Below are 16,776 nucleotides of genomic sequence, written 5' to 3' on the forward strand. Positions count from 1 at the left end.
TACGGTTTGCTTATCAGTTATCCCGTTTTACCCCACCAATGAGGTTAATCATCCCCATTTTCGCCTGCATCGCCAGTTCAGTCCTCGGCGCTAAGGAAGAGGAAAAAGTATCCGGCCCCGTAGTTGGTATCGATCTTGGTACTACCTATTCTTGTGTCGGCATCTACAAGAACGGCCGTGTCGAGATCATCCCCAACGACCAAGGTAACCGTATCACCCCGTCATACGTGGCCTTCACTGATGAAGAGCGTCTCGTCGGCGAGGCCGCGAAGAACTATGTGGCAGTCGATCCGCAGAATACAGTCTTCGATGTCAAGCGACTCATCGGGCGTCGCTACTCTGACAAGACCGTTCAGCGTGATAAGAAGCTATTGCCTTTCAGTATCATCGACAAAGGCGGCAAGCCTATGATAGAGATCGCCGTCAAGGGCCAGAAGAAGGCTCTGACTCCCGAGGAAATATCGGCTATGGTGTTGACAAAGATGAAGGAGACTGCTGAGAATTACCTCGGTACTGAAGTCAAGAATGCCGTGATCACTGTTCCGGCTTACTTCAACGATGGCCAGCGTCAAGCCACTAAGGATGCTGGTGCTATTGCTGGCCTCAATGTTATGAGAATTATCAACGAGCCCACAGCCGCTGCTATCGCCTATGGTCTCGACAAGAAGTCTGAGAAGAATATCCTCGTCTATGACCTTGGTGGTGGTACCTTCGATGTCTCTCTTTTGACCATCGACAATGGCGTTTTCGAGGTCGTTGCGACCTCTGGTGATACTCATCTGGGTGGTGAAGATTTCGACCAACGCGTCATGGATCATTTCATCAAAGTTTTTCAGAAGAAACACAAGAAGGATCTCCGTTCAGACAAGCGGGCTTTGGCTAAGCTCCGTAGGGAGGTCGAGAAAGGCAAGAGGGCTTTGTCATCTACTCATCAAGCTCGTATCGAAATTGAAGGCATCATGGACGGCATTGATTTCTCCGAGACTCTCTCCAGAGCTCGTTTTGAGGAGCTGAACGCCGATTTGTTCAAGAACACTCTCACACCAGTGAAGACTGTCCTCGACGATTCCGGCTTGTCCAAGAGTCAGATTGACGAGGTCGTGCTGGTCGGTGGTTCTACTCGTATTCCTAAGATTCAGTCATTGATTAAGGACTTCTTCGGCGGTAAGGAACCTAACCGTGGTATCAACCCTGATGAGGCTGTCGCCTATGGTGCTGCTGTCCAGGGTGGTATCTTGAAGGGTGAAGGCGGCCAAGATCTTCTATTGTTGGATGTCACTCCTCTATCTCTCGGTATTGAGACTGTCGGAGGTGTCATGACCAAGATCATCAACCGTAACACTGTCATTCCCACGAAGAAGTCCCAGGTCTTCTCAACCTATCAGGACAACCAACCCGCCGTTAACATTCGGGTCTTCGAGGGTGAGCGTCCTATGACCAAGGACAATCATGAGCTTGGAAACTTCGAGCTCTCGGGCATCCCACCTGCTCCTCGTGGTCAGCCACAGATTGAGGTTACTTTTGAGATTGATGCCAATGGTATTATGAACGTCCAAGCTGTCGATAAGGGCACTGGGAAGAAGGAGCATGTCACCATCACAAATGACAAGGGTCGTCTATCTGAAGAACAGATTGAGCAGATGATTCGGGACGCTGAGAAGTATGCTGATGAGGATAAGAAGACTAAGGAGAAGCTCGACGCGAAGAACGCCTATGATAACTACCTTCACTCGATGCGCAGTGCCATCGAAGGCAGTGGTGGCCAACCTGGTCTCGGTGAGAAGATGGACGAGGAGGAGAAGGAGCAAGTCCTCGAGGCTGTCAAGGACGGCGAGGACTGGATCTCTGCTAATGCGGAGACTGCGGATGCCGATGAGATCAAAGCTCAGCAGAAGGAGACTGAGGGTGTTTGTGCTCCCATTATCAGCAAATACTATCAGGCTGGAGGTGGTGGAGAGGATATGGAAGATGAGGAAGAGGATGATGCTCCAGATGAGTTGTAAGTTTTTTACATATGTCAGGTGGAGAGATCAAAAACACCTGTTAGAAGATACCGCAGTCGATATCATGACCTGCTCTTTTTATATTATTCCCTGTTGTGTTGTCAAATGAACGCCGAAACCAAACACATTATGAAAATACAATCTGGGAGACTAGCTCCCGGCTAAGAGTTAAATAGTGCTACCCGGAAATAGAATAGTAGTCGAAGGTGTTAAACAGTGTGTTCAGTTTCACCAGCTCTTGATGCCTGTGACACATTCCACTGCCGGTCTTGCCGATACTTTCGCATACAAGCAGGCCTTGGAGCTGGCCACGGGTGTGAATGTAGCGAGGAAGGCGGGTTTCAAGACATGGACGACGCGTCTACGACTTCACAGAGCGCTAGTTGCGGCGAAAGAGTCAGAGCTCACTCGAGAGCTGCGGCTCATGCGGCAGCCACAACGTAGAGAAGCAGGGCCTCATCCGACACCTATTGTTAGTCTTATGCCGGGTATTCATCTTCCTGCCTTGGTCGCTACTGAGGATGCTAGGAAGGCTAGCGAGCAACTGCGGAAGTGAGGTTCTCTCTGGTTTACTCCACCTCCCTCGATATGCTTCTTCTCAGAGATTTACACCTGACTCCTGTTGAGTTGCCACCCGTGAAGAGAAGACCTGTCGGGACGGCCGAGATACCCTGGCTGAATATTGAACCACGGGCGGGTTCTATAAGCAAATCGATCTTTGATAGTTTAGCGCCTGCTAGTCCCAGCCTTCGACTATCTCAAGGAAGCTCTGAGGCAGCAGTCGTGTGGACTCCACGGCTTGTTAAGTGTACACCTCGTCGACGGTGTTCTCGGTCACGAATGGCGCCTGTGACACGTACCACCATGATGATGTTGCAATCTGGTGACATACGCTCGTCTATTGGAGCTGAGTCTTCGTTACTAACTTATGCGAGTGTCACCGACGACGGATGGGACGCTGCATCATTACTCATGCCGGATGCTTCGTCGGTGAGAGTTCCTCCTTCACCCCGAACGACAAGAATGTCCCCACGGAGGCTCAAGCAGAAAAGAAGAACACTAGAGCAGACAGTCCCAATGGCCGATGTGACCCCGGTCGATTGCCAGGTGCTATGTAATGCTGTGCTCGAGCGAGTATACCGGCAAGCATGGGAGGTGAGTAGTCTCGACAGAACGGCTTGAAAAGCTAGCATGTTGCCACCAGTCTGCTGATGTAGGTCACTTTGTACTGCTTTTCTTTCAGAACTCATCTTATCGAGTGAGCCAAGATAGGGCAGCTGACACCATTCAGGAGAATCATTCGTCTGGGATTAACACACACAGTCTCCCTTCTGTAGATCGGACGCGTGAACGTGTCATCGAGGAGACAGCTGCAACAACAATTCAGAAGCACTATAGATTACTCAAGATGTCAAGAGCTCGTGAAGTCATCCAAGAAGAAACAGCAGCGATGACGATCGAGAAACATAACAGATCCTCAAAGATGTCCAAAGCTCATGAAGTCTGTTAGCTGGTGTTGGCTGGTGTGTGAGACGCTCTCGGCTTGTGTTCAAGTCGAGACGAGTGCACCAGGTGGATCCTACCTGGATCTGGACCAGGCCTCGACGAGCAGCATTGACAGTACGGACTTGCGAACTACCCCGCAGAACTATTAGTAGCGGATCCAATGCTAGCCGCCGTCACCAACTCGGAAGCAGTCCAAGCGGGCGCAACTTCCGCACCAGTCTTAGGAACTGAGCGAGTACGTAGCCGTAAAGAACAGATAGTCAGATATCGTCCGAGAGAGATACACCATCGTGTCAGTGTGGCCTGGTGACCTCAGGTCACCATAAACCTGCCCTCAGCATTTCAGAAAGACTCAGATGGTAACACGGCACTACATTGGGCGTTATGGTACACATTGCACACTACTGCTGGTGCTAGACTAACACTTAGGTATAGGGACTCCGAGACTGTTCGGACGATACTGGCTGGTCCAGTGGCTCGGACTCTCATCGAGATGCCGAATGTCTATGGCGAATTGCCAATAATGTGGGCTGCAAAGGTGTTCTCGCGGAAGCTGCGCGTACGAACTATTTTAAGCGTAGTCCTCGAACACAGTCGGGATTACAATGCTGGTTGAGGCGATGACCGAGCAAGGGTGGAGTAGTGTTGTGCAAAAACTCTTCAAGAGCCACGATCTGGTTCGAGTGCATTGGAATGTCGAGGACGAAGTGTCAGCGCTTCAGGATGGACTAACACTACTAATCGTCTGCGCCCAGTTCGACAACGCAGCGATGATGGAATGGCTTCGGCTGACTGGTGGTATGTTCATAGACGAGAAAGACCATTCGGGCCGAACGGCATTGCATTGGGCTGCTTACAAGGTGTCTGGAAATGTCGAGAATACACTGTTAGAGGGCCATATCTCAGGGCCATCGAAAATCTGTCCAGTGGCTGCTGTCTCGTGGTGCTTCACTCATCGAACGTGATATCGACGGCATGACACCACTTCACTTAGCCTCCATGCAAGGCCACAAGATGGTCGGATCGAGCATTCATCACACGTCGTTCGACATGATTATCAAGTCGTGGACCTCCGACTCGTTTAGCTTCAACTGAATGACCTCGATTCTATGGTCCCTCTATACGTTACAGTTGCCTGCACTAATACATAATCGTCACAGGTCATAGATATGCTGATCGACGTGGGAGGCGTCTTCCTATTGGACGAGTCCGGGAATAGCGGCGATTCGCCTCTCAGCTTGGCCAAGCTAAATGGCTTCCAGTGGATCTACCTGTGCATGCAGGTGATCTCTCGCCCATATCTGGTTGGCTCTCATTTAAGCAAAGCCCCCTCCTGGACATTCATCCGCATTTTTGCCCTTCAGAAGACGCGACTCTGTAACACGCTCTTTGGCCGACCGTACCTCGCACATAACGACTACGCTCACATGTCCGTATATACGAGATTATAGTAGAAGACTGCTGGTCAGATTCATCGTGACTTTCGGCCTCGACTCCTTGTTTTTCGCCTATGTACTCTGGCCATGGCTCAAAAGCAACATATGGGATATGCTATGGCTCTATGTAGAGGCTCTGTGTCTCATCTTAACCATAGTCTTATGGGCTGTCGCCTGTTACAGCGATCCAGGTCGGGGGCCTTCGATATCACTAGGCAAAATATCGAATCTGGTTATTGGCGTCATGCCTTAACAATAGAGATCGTCTTCCAAGCATAACTATACTGGTTCAGTACAGACTGCTTTAGGTTGGCTTGCTGAGTATCCATTGCGGTCACAGGCCGACACTTGCCGAGAACTCTCTGAGGAGCAGAGTGAATCAACTTCATGCGTAAGGGCTCTCACAACTCGTGGACATTTGAGTCTTTTCTGTACAGATCCAAGAGGACTTCCAGGGGACAGTTATCACGGCTGCCGCGAAATGCAAGGCAGAAGAATCTCGGGTAGCGATAGCCTCACTTGATTTACCTACCTGTGTGAAGGCCTCCCATGCAGGGTTTTCTGAAGCTGACACAACGTCCCATCTACCATGAGGCTCAGTCAGTGCACACTAGATCAATGAACGGCTCTGATGCCCAGCGTAGTTCATCGCGTACCGTTCAGATCGAGTCATTGATGATATTAAGGTCTTGACTGTAGAGAAAGGTTTCTGCCCGATTCTATTCAACGTCGTAGTATTTCAGCTGGCTCTTCCAACAGTCCGCGTGACGAGGATCCAGATGCTGCCGCCGGTCTCCCGGAGCGACTGATCAATTCACAGCTGACTGAGTCACGTACGCCTGACGTATCGGAGGTCTATTATCGCTCTCTGTGTGAGGGCAAATTCAAACAGGTGAGACTTTCACCGTGAAAGTTGATTCCAGTCACATCCAACGCGAGTGCGTCGCCGTCGTTCACACCTTTCCAGGTTTGCGTTATTTGCCGAGTGACTCATACATTGCGGTCACGCCATTGTAAGGAGTGTCGTCGTTGTGTCGACCGTCTCGATCATCATTGTCCGTGGATAGACAACTGCGTTGGGATTCGGAACCAGCGAAGTTTCTACCTCTTTCTCCTGGTAAGGCTGAGGCCCCGCCTACGCTTGTCTTCTCGGAACCGTTCTATCCAGAAACTCGTTTTGTTAGGTGCTATCAGTAGGATTGACAATCGCATACTATCTAGTATTCCGTTTTATATCCACCGTCACCTTACGCGCTCGCTCCAGCTCAGAGCTTGAAATTGACCTTATCACCATTGCTGTGGTGAGTCTCGTCCATCCGTGTCATCCCGGATGACTCTAACGCCAGGTATTCTTCGCTGCCATCAACTTCCTGTCGGCTGGGTTTGTTGCAACTCTCTTCATTAGACAGACTTGCTTTATGCTTTTAAATTTGACGACTGCTGAGGTACGTGGTACTCAACGATGGATGAATCAATTTACGCGAACGACTGGTGAATTGTCTTTGCGAAAACCGACTGATAGAGCCCTCCTTGGCAGAATAGAATGATGATATACGATGGACTTCTCGTAGTCGATTGTACCGAGGTTTCCGTGCTTCAGGTCATGACTAGGCCGACGCATGTTCGAAGAAGATTCCCTGCTGATAAGTGGCGATACTGGTAAGTCGTGAACTGTGCTAACTTTGAGCAGAAGTACATGAGTTATAGCGTTCAGGTATTTGGGAGGGTTTTGCTCTCTGACGCTCCCGATTGACATGGTCAACAGAGTTGTTGCTTTCTGGACCCTCGATGAACATAGACAGAACACCCGTGTAGGCATTTACTCTATCTTCAGACTTAGATGCACCGATCGCTACAACATTCGCATCAGCGCCTCACATTGCTAGCGTCACTTTTGGCAGGATTTCGGTCGATCCGAAGAGCTTCAGGAGCGGTCAATATTGCGGTGATATGAAGCTGATGCACTATAAATCATAGTGATGATGAGAACGATTTTCTATGTGTTGTGCATCACTGAGGAGCTGAGTTAGTTATAGAATGTACCAGAGTAAACGTGAGGCATCATGGTTGGAGGCGAAATCTTAAACCCAGTCGATACGTTTGATATGGCACCGAGGATCTTATAGAGAGCACGGTATTGACTTGGCGTGCCACTTGAAAGAAACGGCTGCGGCCCCTCGGTTCTTTCACGAACAAAATTAGGCCGTCCTCCATTTTGCGCAACAACTCGACTAGTAGTCAATGATGGATTTAATACAAGTCCCAGGTACCTACAATGATAGGAAGCCCTGAGACCTGTGAGCGCAACCAGGCCCTCGAACTGCCATGCGTGCCGAGGCTCGTATGGTACATTTACACCCAAGGCAGCCTTGGCGAGGCTTTTCGGATTTTGCTTTTTTCCTTCGTATTTGAGATTCACCGTCAACTTGTGTGTGTCAATATTCGGCGTAACTCGTTAAAGAGCTGTTGTCAAGAAAGCTTCTGCAAGTCAGTTTGTCAACGATGACTCTATGCAAAGAAAATACAGGTCAAAACGATCATAAACATCATATAGAGAAGGGTAGTCATTGACTACTATCATTGTCATTGTATCCCCAAATAAAGGGCGAGCGACTATCGAAAGTGCTAAGAAAACGTCCTGGCGGAGCGAAGCACAATCGTCTCCCAGTACCTCGGGCGCGCGCTTCTGTAACAGCGCAATTTGAATTGTTCGCGGCACAGCTGGTCACGCTGATATTTGCAATTAACTTCCATTCCAATAAGAGTTGATAGGGGGGCTCACTCTCTCGTCGAGTAGCCGTGGAAAACTCTCCAGTTGAATTTCGTTTTGTTCATCACAATGGCGACAGCAGTGTCCGCAGCGACCAAGGTCCCCACTAGTGCTCTTGGCAAGATCGTGGGAGTATCCGGGGGGAAGACCCAACAGGTCAGCTAAGGGCCCCTTCTATCTCTCTATGTGCCTCCTCCAGGTCCCCGAAGAGCCGACTGACCAGGAGATCGAGGACTATGCCTTATGGCTAGGTTTGGATAACGTGAAAGATCGTGACTTGTTCTGGATAGCTCGGCAAGTGAGAACTATGATGGAATTAGATTTCAGCAAGGTGTGGTATGTGGCCAGGCTTTGAGGACTCCCATACCTCACCCGTGGGTTCAATGTCAAACTGCTAGTGGTGATGTATTCTTTCACAATACCAAGACGAAGGAGAGCGTTTGGGATCATCCGTGAGGGTCTTTCCTCATAACCGGAGAAGCTCATGTTAAACTGCCTGCAGATATGATCAATACTACCAGCAAGCAGTTGAGCAGTATAAACGTGGGAAGATCTCTCGAGGCGAACTGGTGAGCACACACTGTCTACTACTATTACCCTATAGTCCTTGTTCAGTCGGCCAGTGTGTCGCAGTCATGGTTATTCTCTACGACGGACCAACGATCATCGGCCCAAGTTAGTCCCGAGGTGGCTAAAGGGCAGAAGGAGAGCTCGACTGTCCACAGCGCTGCAGGTAAGCTCGTACAGTGGGAATAAGGGACCGGACGTTTCAGCGCAGACAACTCCCCATCGCGTATCGTCCCTGATGATATTGAGCTACCGGATGAGCGTGTTGTTGAAGCAGTTGGTCCGATGCCTTCTAGCATACTAGTCACCGACAGGTATGTAACGTTTTGAATAGCCGTCGAGTCCAGTTGTAGTACTAGGGCACGAGAGGTTGGTGTAAAACGCGCGTGCAGTGATTGGCCTCGCTGTAATAGGGTAGAGAACTATTACGCAATATGCTGAATATACGACGGACTGAACAAGACTGAGATAATGCTTTAGCACGGAAGTATACTTCTGCGATATAGTATCGTAGTGGTCGCTATTGTGCACCTATCTTTCCTCAGGGTAGCCGAAGATGAACTCGCTGAGGATGCTCCTGTGGGTGAGTATTTTGCCAATCCTGAGTCATTTTATATTGATCGATGTCGTATCAGGAGTGGACGATATGCTTGAGGGAGCTTCTCCGAATGAACCTGACTCTGCCGATGCAGATGCTATTGAGTAGGAGGAAGGATGAGGAGGGGTTGACGGTTCCTCTCAGGGTTAGCTCAGCTAAAGAGCTCTTCGAGCCGCCCCCTCGCAGTATAGAGGCTGCTTACGCCGAGCTCGCCGAGTTGAGATCGAGAATAGTGGAAATGGAAAGAGAAAAGGAGAGGGCAGAGAATGACCTCAGAGGTGATGCAAAATGGGGAGGGCTGCATACTATGCGAGCAGTAGCTTTTGTCAATGGTTGTGATATTGAGCTCGGTCGGAAGTGATGCGAGTTTCGCAAGTTCACGGCCCCTAGTGTAAGGGCTGATGTATCTTGCGTGTTTCGTCACAATTGTGGTATCGTTAGTTGGAGTGATGTTGGTTTGTATTGGTATTTCACAGATTCTGAAATTCATCGCGAAGCGATGCAAAAAGATCACGACGCTGCAGCAGAGGCACTTAGATTAGCCGAGGAGGCGAGGGATGCCGCGGTTGCTGAGCTAGAGGAGGCCAAGGAGGAGCTTATGAGAGAGAAAGAGGTGGTGAAGCGATGGCACGCTGGCTTCCCTGACATCAGAGTAGTTGCTAACATCTCTGTCGTGATATTGCGAACGCGTGGCGGCATGCGATTTTTACTGTTGGGGTGTGAATGAGTCTAGGTCTGATGTCAGGCACGAGAGAAAGCAGAAACTGAGTTTAATGCTCAAGAGGATAGCAATAAAATCATCGTTGAGGAGCTCACTGAACAGCTAGGGGAGACTCAGTCGAAATCGGAGTACTTGGACGGAGTCATCGCGACACAAGTAGGATGTTGTGGGGGAGTGGTATGTGATGCATAATATTTGTGTTGTAGACCAGCGAGATAGAAATGCTCCGAGAGCGTCTGAAAGACGGGCGAGAGAAGGTACTGGTGCTTGCTGAGGAAGATGCGGCACAGCGGAAATTGTTGGTGGAAAAAGATATGGAAGTTGTTAATCTCAACCGAGCCCTAGCGTCGTAAGATCCACAGCATAGTGTTTGCTGATTTTGGTGTATTTTAACTTGGGGAAAAACACAGAAATTCTACTAGGGGGAATTTGAGGGAAATCTCATCTCTTTGATGCCCCTCAATTTTTCCCCAGGAAGGAGGTATAGATGTAAAATTGTTGTATGTCTACTAGCATAGCATAGCCCTTTGCAGTGATACGACATAAGATGTATCTAGTATAAACTAGGTCTTCTCGGAGAAGGGGCGGAGCTCGGCATCCGGGTTCGATTCCCATGCCGGGCGTTTTTCTGCAAAAATATGTTTTTTGCACGGAAATCTACATGGTCCAAGCGGAACCCTAATTTCGTATTTTTCCTAGTATCCCGAGAGCGAGAGCTATCGAATGGTGTATAGCATGTGATCATAACCTCTCTAGATCGAGCTGGATAATTTGTACGCACGCACGCACGCACAAAGTGTTAGTAAAGTGAGAGAATACGCTCCGCTCGCTTCGCTCGCTCCGCAATTCTAAATTCTGTTATGTTCGTCTACCTCATTTTCAGAATGCGGCAGCAGATGCACGTTGAGAGTAGAAGGTCTACATTCAGCAAGTTATGCGGTAGAGCTCCGAGGAACGTGGGTGACACAGTCCTCCATGAAGACCTCAGCGCCTCTGTTGATGCCCCCGAACAGAACGAGTATTATGCTTATAGATTGCATGGTTGTTCAATGAGTTGTCAGGCTCTTTGACCAGCTCTTGAACGGTGTTCTCGCGCTGCCTCTGCGGATCGCCGACGAGTCGAAGAATTGAAGCTGACGTGACAATTAATTGCATAGAGAAGTATTGAGTGTGATGTGTTGACCATGAGAGATAGTATTCATTGGTCCTAGTGATGATACTAAAATGTTGTGTTGTGGTATGTGAAAAAAAACAGGTTGGTCGTCCCCAGGCACTTTGGTTGATTTTCACGATAGTATTGAAAAGGGTAGAAGAGTCGATGTGCACTTCAGAGGGATGAGCTTTAATAATTGAGAATGGCGTGGTAGATAACATTTTAATGTTAGGCGTTACTTTTAACATTTCTCGTAGAAGTCGACATTAGGACTATTACATACGGCTACACCTGTTGAGTTCTCAAGACACATACTAGAGTGCAAAAACCGAATAATCATGAACGTGTTTCATGCAATTGTCGTGCAATTTGACAATCGTTTTTTCAGAGATTTTCCGCCGTGCGTGAGCAGTCGTTTTTTACTCTATATGCGTTGCTATGCTGTATCAGTCGATATTCATCCTACTAAGCATTGTATCGAAACTGATATTATATGAGGTGATTCGATTCGTCGTTATGGTCAGTCTAGTGTTATGATAACAATCATTGGTAGCAGTCTTAATGATAACACTGTTATCAATCTATAGGGAACTATGGTGGCATTTTTTTAATATAGGCAACGCTCAGCATCTGAGGTTAAGTTCTATGTGTGTTAGGTTTTTATTCAATCTTTGTAAAACTTCGATGGGCTCATTATTCAGCAGATGGAGACCAGTAGAGACGCGTGAGGAAGAGGAAGAGGAGGAGGAGGACCACAGCATAGAGATGGTAATACACTCTAGGGCGTCGAACCGTGAAATTGTAGGGGGACACTTCGTTCGAAGTATCTGTTGACATGCCGGGTGCTCGAATCGCCAGGAAAATGGTATCGTTTTAGTGTAGCAATTTTAGCATGTATATATGCACTACCTGGTGGAGGCTGAGCTCATCTGTTTTGTTAGACCACTCCAGAGGTGGAAGAGGAAGAATCCGATGAGGAAAAGATGCAACGATTGAAGACTCGGTGGCATCGGAAACGACAGTGTCAAACTGAGGAGGATCTCAGTGACTTGTTAGAATTCGTGCGCAGTGGTAATGAAGTTCGGCAGATTTCAACATAGTAGGTTCTCTCTGTAGGGTCATCGGCAATCGACTGGCAGTGGCTCCTCACTGAGTGGTGTCGAAACTTATCTTTCATGACTGCTGATGGTAACGTGAACAGCGCAGTGATGAATTCCGTGGAGGAGGTGTTGGAGGCAGCACCAGATGCTGCGGCTGAGGCGACTGGCAAGAAATTAGCTCAGCGACTGCGGCTATATAAGTTGCTTACCAATGGTAGTAGTCTATGCTTAGCCGTGAACATAGCATGACGATCAGGAGAGTCCCCGCCTCTCTCGAGAGTACTGCCTTGGAAGGAGTTGTGTTCCATGACCGACGCCGGTGTTTGTGTTTTTCTGGCTGCTGGTCAAGAGTTAGAAGCCTTGGCGCAGGTGAGCGCTCCGGGGAGGTGACCACTCACTGGTTCTCAGACTATCACACCTTCTGTGTCTCGTGCGAACTGGTGGTCCATATGCAACGCCTATCCACTGTGGCAAGGCTCTATGAAGCCGATGTCGCTAGTCAGTGTGCTCATGCCCTCGGCTGTGAAGGGCTGTCGGGTAGTAGTGCTGGACTGTCTGGGGTCGTTGTGAGCTCGTTGTAGGTTTCGCCGCCATCTCGAGAGTCATGCGTTGCGTTTTACTTGTATCGGGCGTGGGCCCAAGTCCACTATGCTGGGCAACACGGGGCCGCCTTGGAGACCCTAGCAATAGGAGTAAGGCTGCTGATGGGCCAACAGGTAGGGAGGGAGCGGTCGGCTGGGGGGAGGTTTCTTTGCTCAGATACCATCCCGGCCTCAACAGCTGAGTCTTCCCACGAAGCTTCGGGCCCCTCCGGGCCCTATGGAGGCCCTCCTTTATGGATTATATAAACTCATAGCCCAGCATGCACTACAAGTGTCCGTCTATGGTCAGGAAGTGCCATCATTCGAGGAGTGGATGGGCCTGAGTGACTCCCAGCGTATTGCGAGGGTGATAGAAGCTTCGAAACCGGGGAGTACTGGGAAGGAACTTTTCGAACAAGCGTTGCCTTGCGATATTCCGCCGATCCCCGCCCCCAATGCAGATGTGATCAGCGCAGTCTACGGTTCATCACCGGACGCGCTGCCATCAGGTCTGTTGGAGGCCTGTGCATCGACAGTGGCGGTCCCTATCGACTCTAGCGTGATGGAGTATCTTGAGGCCCGAATTGAATCCACTCGAGATCCTGAGGAGGCAGCTGAGGTTGTCCATCGGGTCGCAGATGTGGTGTGTGCCTCTAACCCCACTTTGAAGCCCCAGGACAGGATCATCCGCTCAACGGCTCGGCTAGTACAGTTCGCCGTAAATAGTGTTTATAACAGTCGCTATGCCCCGGCGGTGGCAGTTCACGCGTATGTATCTAATATTTACCAATCGTTGCCAACGAGCGGCGCGGGTATCCCCCGAGGGGTTAAAGAGGAGGCGTGGACGAAGCTGATGGCAAGGGCCGATCGTCTGGATGCTCATACGACTTGTGCTGAACTCATGGACTCTAACTTTAACGTGGTGTGTTCTCGTGTTACTTTCCGCTTTATGGAAGTCTGCAGCGGCGGTACGGCTTCCATGACTATCGCAGAGAAGGAGTACGCGAGTCGGCTGATTGATGGTATGGTCATGGAGGCTGGCTCGAAGCCTCGGAGTGAGCTCTTCTGGCAACGCCTCCTCGACATACTCCTGTACATTGTCAAGCATGCCCTATGTGAGGCTGTTGAAATATCGCAGGTTTACGGTGCATTTTGTGACCAACTCGTGGGTCAAGACAGTTTGCCTGAGGCGCTATCGTGGGCGGTTGGAAAATGGCGTCACGAGAGCGGCGAGGTTGACGACTGGGTTGCCGAGGCGGCCATCAGAGCCATTGACTCAGCAGATGCCTTGCGGTATGACATTGGTATCGAACGAGCCCGACGGCTGTTGAAGCTTGGTGAAACTTCGCGCGCCCGGAAATTGTCAGGGCTGCTGGACATATGTGCGTTGGTTTTCGACCTGTTATCGTATAGGGAGTACATTGGGGGGAAGTTGGTCGGGCAAGCGGTGAACGTCGTGTTGAAGGCGACAGCACCGAATGCTCGGGCTTCCTTCCGAGACTTTGCGTTTTCTACTCCTCATGATATCAGAATGCTTCTGGCCACTCACACTCCTGACGAGGCAGCTTTCAAGTTGCTCAATGCAGTAGTGGCTTATAATTCTCAATCGTTGGGCAACAGTGAGGGCCTGAGGGAACTTAGTGAGAGTATTAGTTATGGATCTTGGTCTCGAGCGGGTCTGTTGCTGGTGTGTCAATATAGCTTATCGGATGGCCGGCTTGCTGAGGCGGTAGAGTATATTGAACAGCTCCAGGCGGCTGGGTATGGCAATTGTTGGCGACTCGCTGCTGCTGTTATTCAAAGTGGTGGAGTTGTGGAGAGCGATGAGTTCAAGAACATGAGTAGGATGATCGCTGATGGCGCCACGACGTGCAGCGAGGATGATGTTTTTGATGTTATTGAGGCAGTGAGAGTGACAAGCCAATATTTGAAGTCGGAAGCTGGCATTAGTTTGCCGTTACTCTCGGATGACGCGGAATGGGCGGAGACTATTCCGGATTGGCCACCGAAGAACTTCCAGGATCTCAAGGTTGACTACACCCTCCCAGGTTCGATCCTCGGTGGGGGCATTTTTTCACAGGAGGGCTGTGACGTGTCTCGACTAAGGGATCTGTGTACGACAGTGAGGGATATGCCACAGAGTTCAGTCTTATCGGAATACTCGATATCACGGGACGGTCCCATCGTGGACGCCGCCATAGGCCTCCTTGCTGACGATATAGAGATTGCTGGTATGTTACTAAGGCTTGGGTCTCGTCCTGTGGAGGTTGATGATAAGCTACTGTGTCCAGTTCTGAACAACGATGTGATCTCACTCACTGACAAAAGACGCGTAGTGGCTTTCGTGAAGTCACTTAGTGTTCCGGGATCTCCACGAGCAGTTAGGCTGGAGCTCATCGTGAAGTTACTAGAGCGTTGTGTACCGTTGAAGGCCGAATACCGCTACCTCTCGGTTGCCCATCTGGCAGGGGATGAGGACTATCGGGAGGCTGTACTGTTGCGGATATCACGCCAAAGGGCGGCTGCTCATCGCGAGGGTCTAGGGGTCAGCGGTGAACTCCAGAGGGCGCTGGCTGTGCTGGCCCAGCTTGATGGTGACGATGAGATCCCTGATGATTCTGACTCGGAGTTTTGCGATGATGTGAGCACTCCGTCAGGCAGTGGGGACTGGGAAGGGATGCTGGACGGCAACGAGGAGGACCTTGTGGCACGACTTGACGACCCTGAATTCATAGAAAAAGTCGCTGGCAATAGCAACAGTATAGGGAGCAACCATCGTAATTATAACAGGACCGTTGCGGTGTTGGCTTTGGAACAGTTGTGTACTCTTCTTACTACTGATATTGGTGATACTACTTGTGACGGTGCTGCGATGAGACTCCTTTCGAAGTGTATCGAGCTGCCAGATTTGCTCGAGGACAGGCTTAAAGCAACGATCGCCGAGTTGGCATCGAGGGAAACCCACAGGCGCGAGGATGAGGAGAAGTTGTTGAACCGGTATTTCTTGGCGAGGAAATTACTGGATATAGTCGTTTGTGGCGGAGGTCAGCTGACGGAGACATTGGTGCGGTTGCACGCGTTGCTGCCAGGCCTCAACGTGAGGCGGCTGCCCTTGAGCGCTGAGAGCGTGCTGGAGGAATGCAGGGGGTCTCTATCGGTGGTGGCGGAAATCTGTGTTGTAGTCGATGGCGTCATCGGGCTGGGGTTCGAGGCTACCCAGCTGGCTGACCTGGCCCTCCGGCAGAAGAGTGTCTTCGAAAAGATCCCTGCATTGTTGAGGCCCTACTTGAGTGGTCAGTTGGGAGAAGACAGCGCGGAGGCATCGCTGGGGGAAAACGATTGGGACTTTGACGAAGTCGGGAACGATGGTGGTTGGGACGACGAGGTGAGGGAGAAACCTGATGAGGTCGGTGGTGACGATGAAAGTATCTTTGCGGACGACCCCGATGGTTGGGACTTCTAGTTGTGTTGATCAACAGCACACTCCACCGTTGTTGTCGAGATCGGTGTTGCTTCCTGTGATAGTATTTCTAACGTGGTTTCATACTGGCATCATCAAGGGTTGGTCATTGTGTTGAGTGTCTGTGGGAATAAGCTTTGCCCGTCTTATTCGATCGGTCTCGACACCGTAGTCTGGAAAGTCGTTCAATAGAGTCATTCAATCGTCAGTGATTCGTAGTGGGACCTCGTGTTTTAAATGGGCATGATGAACATAGCAATACTGAGGAGAGGTCTTTTACTGACCATCCATGGCTGTTATAATAGTAGTTTTCAATCTGACCCTGTTACTCGACAACGAGACTGTTATAGTCTTCGTTCGGGAAAAAGAGCTGCCTTAGTGAAGTGACTCGAATGGTAGTGAATTCGAAGAAGTATCGTAGTTTTTATTTTACTACTATAGTAAAATATATGAACTTTGTGGTAGGTTAAATATGAGCTTCTTGTGATCGATTGGTTTCTGCTCTTCCTGTAAGTGGTTTTGGTTGTTAATCAAAGAACTGAAGCATGGGAGTTCATCGCGTGTTCATGTAACGAGACGTTCGGGAATAGATTCATTGCTTCATTTCTATTTTACAGTGTGTTCTTGTTTTATACTGTTCTTGTTATTACCCTCCGACCGGATGATAGACACATCGACAGTCTCGTTCCCTGTAGGGTCCTTAGGAGAGGAGGTTTTTGGTGGTGAGATTTATGGTCAGATGTTTGTGGCTTATCTGGCACGGGATCTTATTAGAATTGCCATGGTTATGGCAAGCCTGTACAATCTCTATTGCTCTAAGTGAGTCTGTCTACTGCAATTAATAGGAGTAGTCAAATGACGTATTGTAGAGAAGTCGTGAG

The 16,776-nt window shown here is 49.7% G+C and overlaps 7 protein-coding genes across 7 annotated transcripts in view; all 7 read left to right on the forward strand.

Moving 5' to 3' along the window:
* The first annotated feature begins 15 nt into the window (after positions 1-15).
* On the forward strand, positions 16-2,083 carry Pmar_PMAR021044 (heat shock protein,, putative). Its single transcript, XM_002784604.1, has one exon. It carries the CDS (start codon positions 39-41, stop codon positions 2,001-2,003), a length of 1,965 nt encoding a protein of 654 aa, XP_002784650.1. The 5' UTR covers positions 16-38; the 3' UTR covers positions 2,004-2,083.
* A 161-nt stretch (positions 2,084-2,244) lies between these two features.
* Positions 2,245-2,559, forward strand: Pmar_PMAR021045 (hypothetical protein; the record flags this gene model as incomplete). Its single annotated transcript, XM_002784605.1, has 1 exon — positions 2,245-2,559. One exon carries the CDS (start codon positions 2,245-2,247, stop codon positions 2,557-2,559), a length of 315 nt encoding a protein of 104 aa, XP_002784651.1.
* Positions 2,560-4,114: 1,555 nt separating this feature from the next.
* Pmar_PMAR021046 (ankyrin repeat domain-containing protein, putative) lies at positions 4,115-4,604 on the forward strand (the record flags this gene model as incomplete). Its single annotated transcript, XM_002784606.1, has 2 exons — positions 4,115-4,381; positions 4,416-4,604. The coding sequence occupies 2 exons, from the start codon at positions 4,115-4,117 to the stop codon at positions 4,602-4,604; spliced, it is 456 nt and encodes a 151-aa protein (XP_002784652.1).
* Positions 4,605-5,884: 1,280 nt separating this feature from the next.
* Positions 5,885-6,186, forward strand: Pmar_PMAR021047 (zinc finger protein DHHC domain containing protein, putative; the record flags this gene model as incomplete). Its single annotated transcript, XM_002784607.1, has 2 exons — positions 5,885-6,062; positions 6,130-6,186. Coding segments are annotated over 2 exons (235 nt in total), but the record flags the coding sequence as incomplete, so codon positions are not given.
* A 1,598-nt stretch (positions 6,187-7,784) lies between these two features.
* Positions 7,785-10,732, forward strand: Pmar_PMAR021048 (conserved hypothetical protein; the record flags this gene model as incomplete). The annotated part of the gene is made up of 14 exons (XM_002784608.1): positions 7,785-7,871; positions 7,915-8,013; positions 8,064-8,167; positions 8,218-8,284; positions 8,331-8,448; positions 8,494-8,596; positions 8,828-8,865; positions 8,918-8,984; positions 9,025-9,158; positions 9,357-9,532; positions 9,626-9,757; positions 9,808-9,950; positions 10,485-10,619; positions 10,663-10,732. The coding sequence occupies 14 exons, from the start codon at positions 7,785-7,787 to the stop codon at positions 10,730-10,732; spliced, it is 1,473 nt and encodes a 490-aa protein (XP_002784654.1).
* A 706-nt stretch (positions 10,733-11,438) lies between these two features.
* Positions 11,439-15,898, forward strand: Pmar_PMAR021049 (hypothetical protein; the record flags this gene model as incomplete). Its single annotated transcript, XM_002784609.1, has 7 exons — positions 11,439-11,522; positions 11,696-11,822; positions 11,871-12,068; positions 12,111-12,223; positions 12,263-12,391; positions 12,436-12,570; positions 12,614-15,898. 7 exons carry the CDS (start codon positions 11,439-11,441, stop codon positions 15,896-15,898), a joined length of 4,071 nt encoding a protein of 1,356 aa, XP_002784655.1.
* A 286-nt stretch (positions 15,899-16,184) lies between these two features.
* The window catches only part of Pmar_PMAR021050 (pentatricopeptide repeat-containing protein, putative), a gene marked incomplete at both ends in the record, with an annotated part of 6,703 nt that continues 6,111 nt past the window's right edge, over positions 16,185-16,776 (forward strand). Inside the window, one exon of the mRNA XM_002784610.1 lies at positions 16,185-16,199. Within this exon, the coding sequence (XP_002784656.1) occupies positions 16,185-16,199 (15 nt within the window). The remainder of the gene's footprint in view (positions 16,200-16,776) is intronic.

Source organism: Perkinsus marinus, assembly GCF_000006405.1.
Source record: "Perkinsus marinus ATCC 50983 genomic scaffold scf_1104296934700, whole genome shotgun sequence".
Taxonomy (NCBI): Eukaryota; Perkinsozoa; order Perkinsida; family Perkinsidae; genus Perkinsus; species Perkinsus marinus.